This window comes from Gavialis gangeticus, unplaced genomic scaffold (assembly GCF_001723915.1).
Source record: "Gavialis gangeticus isolate Ggan-Ray unplaced genomic scaffold, GavGan_comp1, whole genome shotgun sequence".
In the NCBI taxonomy this organism is placed as follows: domain Eukaryota; kingdom Metazoa; phylum Chordata; order Crocodylia; family Gavialidae; genus Gavialis; species Gavialis gangeticus.
The window spans coordinates 25,760,073-25,768,039 of NW_017728997.1; the positions used below are offsets into that span (position 1 = coordinate 25,760,073).

General features: G+C 40.1%; 1 protein-coding gene across 11 annotated transcripts in view; it reads right to left on the reverse strand.

The window, feature by feature from the left end:
* SLMAP (sarcolemma associated protein) overlaps positions 1-7,958 on the reverse strand; it is a 200,255-nt gene extending 192,297 nt beyond the window's left edge. For all 11 annotated transcript variants that reach the window (XM_019504983.1, XM_019504979.1, XM_019504984.1 and 8 more), the window contains exon 1: positions 7,143-7,958. In XM_019504983.1, coding sequence (XP_019360528.1) covers positions 7,143-7,340 — 198 coding nt within the window. In that variant the 5' untranslated portion in view covers positions 7,341-7,958. The remainder of the gene's footprint in view (positions 1-7,142) is intronic.
* Between the last annotated feature and the right edge of the window lie 9 nt (positions 7,959-7,967).

Sequence of the window (7,967 nt, forward strand, 5' to 3'; positions counted from 1 at the left end):
CTACAAAATACTTGCAGAAATCTAATTTAGTGTCTAATGTGGCTGAACTGTAACTGTATTGCTCGTCTTAAGTCAATACACTGCAGGGCCACCTTTACACAAGATGCTACGTACTAGTATGCATTACTGGAGTCACTTCAATGAGGTATACCAAATTAGGGAGGTTGCAGGCTGATAGCAAAACAGCCATGATAGGACAGAGGCTCAGCCTGGCTGCAAAACCTGTCCCAGGTTCCATATGTTGCCACAGCTGTACTGTAAGGAGCACATAAACAAGTTATATTTTATAGTGAAGCTTAAATATGCTTCCATGGCTACATTGATGGCAATACACACATATCTTTAGCAAAGACTTCACAAGTCCACTGCAAATGGGGAAAACTATGCAAGAGCAGGAAGTTCATCTCACTTTCCCTACATTAATATTGCTGATGGAGACACTGCAAGTGACACTTTAGAGCACTTCTCAATCTTTTCAGGGTCATGACACTCCATCTCCACTATTTTTTTTTTTTTTTTAAATGTGGCCTCACCCTCAGCTGTGAACCCCTGTTGGTGCTGCCTCAGCTTCCCTCAGGACTTCTCAGTTGTTTTCTGCTGCCTCTAGATTAAATTGTCCCATCCACCTGCTGCACAGCCAACTTGGGAAGGGCTGTGCTGTGTGTACATGCGTCTCTTGAATCATAGCTCTCTAATCAGCCTAAAGCCTGCCTCATGCTGTGCAACCATTCCTGGTCTGGCATTCCCTACACTCCTCCTGGAAATAAGAGGACAGGACAGTACCATGCATGCTTGTTACTGGTAGAAGCGTTGGGGTGGGGGGGAGGCGGCAGACCAGGACAAGCACCTTTGCTGCCTGCTTTAGGCTGATTAGGAAGGCCTAATGCAAGAGGAGCACGTGGGTCAGGTTTACCTGGCTGCTGCCATCACAGAAACCCTGAGGGGGCCTCACGGCACCCTGGTTGAGAACCACTGAGTTAGAGGTATGGGTATCACTTGCCTGATGTGGACAGGCTGATAATTTCTGCAAATGAATACCCTCCTGTTGATTTCTCATCCTAAGAGAAACAGCAACCTGAACCCCACATGGACCATAGAGTTTAACTGGCTAGAAACCAAGGTGACAAAAAATCTATTTACAAAGTCTACAAGCAAAAAGTTAAAATGTACTGCAAAAATAGGCTTGTTTCCTTAAGTATTCAATTGTAACAGGTGAAGTGGAATGAGTGAATTAAATAACTGTGTACACATTGTTTAGTGTACCGTTAACTTTGGATAGGGCTTTTTTTGGTTGTTTTTATACAGCTTATATGCAAGTCATTTCTGGAGCTTTAAATATGCAGTGGATACACGCTGGAAAAAGTGAACACACCCTACAGAAAAGCCACTATTAATACAAGAAACAGTTCAAACAGTGAAAAAACAACAACGACACAGATGTAAAAATACAAATATTTTGAGAACAAAAAAGGATATTGACTAGATTCACAATGCCCAAAAGCATATCCTTGGTATATGAACATCATGAACCCAGCTCTGTCACGTGCACCCCTCTCAGTGCACCACACTTCTGTGACCCCTGCTCCCTCCACTGCACTAAGCACCTTTGACAATGGCCCCCTCCTCAGCCCCCTGGCTGCACTGCGCATCCATGCGGTCACCTCCTAATCCCTCACTGCACTGCATACTCCAGGTGTACCCTCAGCTCCTCATGCTACTGCACTGCCCTGAGCCCTTAGGCACATGCAGGAAGCAACAGCCAGACAGACTGGGAGCCCAGAGACTGCAGCTACTTGTTACAGCTGCAACTATAGGGGGAGGGGTGGCTAGACAGGGAGTCTGGACCCTTGGACAGCCCTGTCATAAAAATCCTACTCAGCACCTGAAAGATAGAGGTTTCTTTCCATTGTAAAAAAAATGCTGATGTAACCCAATAAAAGGATAACAGTAACACAAACACAATTATAAGCTGTTGTACTCAGGATACATTACAGCAAAAAGCTGCTATCATTATATTTGTGTGCTAAAAATGAATTGTCCTCAGTTTTAAATCCACTGTCTTTCAATTTCACCAAATACATTCCTGGCTTACTACTGAGAAAGAATATTAATTCAACATTCATGTTTATCAACTCTGTACACATTATTGTTTTATATATTTCCTCTTAACTAACAACACTGATCACTTCAATCTTTCTTCACAGCGAAGCCTTTCCATACCCGTATTCCTTCTCATCACAGGCCTGAACCCTTATTTCAGCTACATTTTTTTAAGATTCAATTACTAAAACTGAACAAACTGTTCCAGGTGACACACTGTCAATTTAAAGAACACCATAATATTTTCAGTATTTTCTGTTCTACTTGTACATCTTAACTTCTTCTGAACTACTGCTTAATATAGTTCAAATGATCTCTCTCAGAACAGACACTTTTCTCTTTCCTGATTGATTCAAGTTAACTTAGAGCCAACAAATGTCTTATAAAGTTTTGTCATTTTTTCCTCAGCTGTGTATTTACTATGCATTTTATTTGTTTTTATTTCTTCAGTCTTTTTTTTGTCATTGTCCAAGCTAATCCTGGGGTTTCAAGATATGTCCCAAAGAAAAGAAAAACTGTTGCATCTTGAATATTATTCATATTTACAATTACCTAATGCTGTTATAAAAATTAATTACAGTTTTTTAGAATCTTATTTAATTGTTTCACAATAGCAGGTAACTGATTTGGGTTTTTTTCTAAGTAGCATGAAGATTAAAGTCTCCCTCTTCACTGTTCTAATAATAATTTGATCATTATTTGATACTGTTTGACCACTCACCTGACCTATTATTTTTGACCTGTCAAATCAAATACCCCATGCTCCCAGCTGATATAATTTGATGAAAGGAATCAACAAAATGATTAACAGGGGGAAAATAATGTTCATGCGCTACTAGTCAATATTATCCACAAAAGAGTTACATTTAAAGTAATTCATTTAGGTTAGAAAGTCAAGTCTTCCACAGTTAGGAAATATCAGATTAACAGTAGCCCAGGTGAAAGTAATGCACGCAACTGGAGATAAAATTAAAGATACGATGGCAACCATTAACCTGACATGGTTGGTTTGACAGCCTTAAAAATCCTCCAATCAGTAGTACATGAACCCTCTTCCTTTACCACTACAGCAGAGACTTCGACTACTTAGGCTTCAGGACCAACCACATCTACTGTGGGCAAGAAAAGGCTGATGGGTTTGGGATGTAGCTGAAGGGTGCACACCTTTGATCTGTTCCTCAATCTCACCCAAGCACAGGGACTTTCTGGCAGTCTGGGATGTTATCTACAACAACTGGGTTTTTTCCAATATTGCAGAATGTGGTACTGCTGGTGCAGGAGAGCGAGTCCAGCATTTCCAAAGAGTCAGTACCCATTTATTTTGGCACACTTACAAATTTTCCTAAGCATCAAAAGTGAGAAACAAAATGGCGCTTCAACAGTCTCTCAGCAGAGACTGAACAAAATTTCATGAGCCAAAGACTGCAGCTATGTGCAAAATTTTGCACAGCTTTAATTATATTAGGTGAAAACCAGTATACTAAAAGCAACACAAACCTCTAGGATGGATCCAACTTTTTCTAGTGAAAAATTTAGGCAATGTAAATATAGAGGAAAAGCCTGGTTTTATGCTTACACTATGGGCCTGGGCATAAACAGAAACCATCATGTTATATGAAAATTCATTCACTGGCCTTTTTTAATGCAAAAGAGTTTTAAAAAAAAAAAAAAAATCACTCAAGGCTTGTGAAATCTCATTTCAAGCACATATATTTTTTTTTAATCTAATCAATATGTTGGTGCTCCTGTCTCAGGATTGATGCTCTACAATTGCTTCAGATAAGCTCCAACAATTAGAGTATTAACTCTGCAGCAGTTGCTCTGGTTGGTACCTCTGCAGGGAAATCTGTATCAGCCAGCAGTAACTTCTCATGCCTAGCACCCCTTTTATTCCAAGGTTAAAAAAACTCAGCAAAAAGCTTCTGCGCGTCAGTAGCTTACAACAGGGCATGTACTCTGGATGTGTTTTTAGGTGCAAAACTGTTCTGGTGTGCAAAAACCCAAAAGCAAAGGGGTGCTATCTATACAAAGAACAATAAAAGGTGATTATTTATCAAGTCTTTCCAAGTACAGAGAGGAAACCTGAAAACCAATCTTAGTCCCCCTCTTTTACTTAGTGATTTCATTGTTACTTTTAATAGTAGATAACTTTCTTAAGATAGAAGTTCAACTTTCAATTAGACATTTCCCTTTAAAAGCCATTTTTATTTTACTTACTCTCAAGAGGTCTCCCCTGAAAACACACTCCCATTTTTGCACCTTACTTTCATTGTTAATACTGTTTGGTCTTACAAAAATTAGCTTCTTTGAACAGGGAACTTTTTCAGACCTGTTTGAAAGACCCTATTCTCAGTATAGCACACATTTCAACAAGCATCATGTCATTTTTAACAGTCACTTAGTGCTGTGCATAAAGCAGCCACACTGACAGTGAACTACTCATTCCATGTAAGCCTTGGTACCTCAGATCAGTGTCAAATCTTACTCATTTCTAATAATTTTCTCCATTACACAGTACTTTAAAAATATCGCCTAAGCTTTCATAAAAAGATAAGAGTTGATAAGTTTCAGAAAAAATTTCAATCATGTTGAACAATAAAATAATCTACTTTTAAGCTTACATTACGGATGGGCTAATAAAATATTCCTGGGCAATAAAAACTGATTTAAAAAGTTGGCTACGGTAACATGTTTGCCTGCAGATGTTAGCAACATGCTTTGATTCCACTGCTGTTTTTGTTTGTATTCTGCCAACACTGCAGGTTTAAGAGTAAGGAATTGTAAACAGAGCTGTGTATTTTTGTGATTTATTACAGAAGGAAGCTAAGGATTTTCCCTCTCCACTTGTTTTCCTACTGCATTTTCCCTACAGTGTTTATATCTTCTGCATTGTGATACCAATAAAACTATATTGTCTGACAAAGCATATCTTTCCTCCCTTCCCAACCACCACTTCACCCTCTTTGGAATTTACTTTTCATACAGAAATTCAGACAGACATAGAAACTCAATACTTCCCGACAGCCAAAGGGTTCAAGCCTCGCTTCTCTGCCATACAACCATGCCTCAACTCTGTTTCAGAACAGCTTCATCAGGGAAATAGGAGGCAATGAATTTTCTAACATAAATCATTCCTCCATATAGGCTGGAAGTGCCTGCAAGCTTAATATTTGTGATGATGGGTTTATGAGGGAGACCCCTGTCCAAGTTAGAGGCCCAGCAATCATAGCAAATGAAAGATGGACTTGGGTTGATTCAAACCAGCAACTTACAGAATAAACATGAAAAAAGCTATGTTGAAAGCTCATGTTTTACTTGCATTGGTAAGTCTAAAGCTAACTGCACTAGACTAAAACAACAGAGCTGCTTGTCTTTTAAGCACTCCCAACAATTAGCTGATCTGCCCAACACCAAAGCCTCCCTGTGAATTAAATGAACCTTAGGAATAAAGATGCCCATTTTTACACATCACAAGAGTGTTGAGCAGCTTAATTAAGTTCGTAAAGCACCAAGCAGCTCAGACAGAAAGCAGTATAAAATTGGAATGTATCTGTCAAAAATGCTGGACTACACCAGATAGTTTAAGTTACCGCATCCAACTAATTATGTCAAACAAGAAAAACTGCATTATTAGTTCACACTTGAAAGCTTCCCAGGTCTTTAAACTGATGTTATAACCTAAACGGCCTATATGCAATGCATCAAGCATGGAATCATAACGTGTCAAATAAACTAGCAAAACAAATAATAGGTTAATGAGCAATTATGCGCAAGTAATCTACAAGTCATGCCCCAACCCAACCTAATAAAGTTAAACTCATATCCTGTCCTATCATGCCTATGTATTGCATAACATATAGTAGTTAACATCTGATGCTTTAAGAATTTGTAGGGCATCACACTGGTCCCCGTGCTGTGTCATGATAATAAAGAAAAAAACCAAACAAACAAAAGACCCAATGCAGCTGCTTATTCAGGGTATTCTGTTAGAATACAAAGCAATAAAAAGAGTAATTAATAGAGGAACACATACAGAAAGACAGTCACCAGACAACTGAATTAGATTACAGTATGTAAAGTACCACACCCATTTTATATCCTTTTTTCAAAATATTTCATGGTACTTAGTACATATTTTTGAGAGACTGAAGATTTTGAGGAGAAAGAAAACAGCTCTCACTACTAGTTAGCAGTTTAAAAATTTTGTTTAACAGGTTAAGCAAAGTGATTTTGCCTGTTCCAGTTCAGGCCCTAGTGGACATACACAAGTATTACACAGCCCCTAAACTTCCATTTAGTGCTAGCTGCTGTCCTCTTTTGAAAGGATTATAGCCAGGTTAACACCACATCAGCATATTTTAATTCCAGTTCACAAGCAATGATAGCAGATATTCCAAACCTTAAACTACAATGGCTCCTGCTAGTTATACAGCGACTATCAGCTTGGAATATTAAAATATATTGTTCAAAATTTGATAACATAAATAGGCAGAATAGCAGAGTAATACATTTTTTCCTTTGCTGTTCTCCTTTAGGCATGACAGCTGCTCAAAAATAAGAGTCGTTCTTCTGAGCATATGAATACCAGATACATATTTAAGTATTAGGAAAAAACTAAATGTCGATACATCCACTTTAACACAGCATTGGGGCAAGATGCCAGTTCCACCAGAGTAACAATAACTATTCATGGTTACCACGATGAGCATTTATTTACCTTACTTCAGGTTTTATAACTCAGTTCCTTGAGTTATATAAAATACTCCTCCCTGAAAGTCATGCATCCCCAGAAATGAGAAGTGATCATGGGAACATCTACCAGCTTCCTCCAGTACTTAATGTATTTCACAAACCCTGCTCTCAGGTTTTTTTGCCTTTAATAGAGTTTAAGTTAACTAAAACCCAAAAACCCTAGCCACAGCATAAACATAGTTTGCAGCCAAGTTCAAGGAAAACACAAGTCACTCATAATGTACAATGACTTGCTAAAAATAACCTGTCATATATTATTTTCCTCTCTAGGAGAGCAAAAGTGGCCTTACCTTGCCTGTCTTGTGGTCAAACCAGACAAGTGCATGGTTCCTGGACAGCACCTTGCAGTCAAAAGTAGCATTATTCTGAGCTGGCCGACAGCGGGCCACTGAGCGGCCAATTTTGACGGGCTCGTCCAGGTAGACATGGCGCTCCTGAAACGGGTGAGAGTTCGGGCGGCAAGCGAAGATGGCCAAGGCTGAAGGCATCGAGGACAGATTGCGGTTGTCACAACAACCAGGGAGGAAGAGAATCTCTTCTGATGCAGGCTACCCGCCACAATTTTTAACCCAAATCTCCACAGAAACTTTACATGAACACAAGACAAACATAACTTGCAGCCAGCAAGGCCTAACAACGCACGGTTTCAGTGTGTAAACTAATCCTGGCAATAATCCAGTGAAAAAGCCCCATCATGTCCATGAAGATCAGCACTGCCTCAAGCAACGCCCAGAAGACGCAGCTTTCAATCCATCCTCTTTGGAGCAGACAGGAACAACCATGGGGCTCCTCTGAAGAGGAGTGCGCTCCTTTGAATGAAGCAACGGAGATCTTTAAAGCCAAGCTGATGAGTCACACGCCAAGACTTCTGTTTGGGATGGATGCAGGCTGCCTCCCCCTCGATTCTTCCCCCACCCCCTTCCGTAAACAAGGGGGACTGGACACCCACAATGTGGGAGCGAGGAGAGGCGTGAAGGAGTAGCCAGGGAAGGACACAGCAGTGTCCAGGCACACGGCGAACGAAGCCTTCAAGGGGCAGGTGGCTTAGCTGGTCCCCGTGACCTGCCGCATCCCACCGCCCTCATCCCTGGAGAGGAGCCAGTGGTCCAAGACGG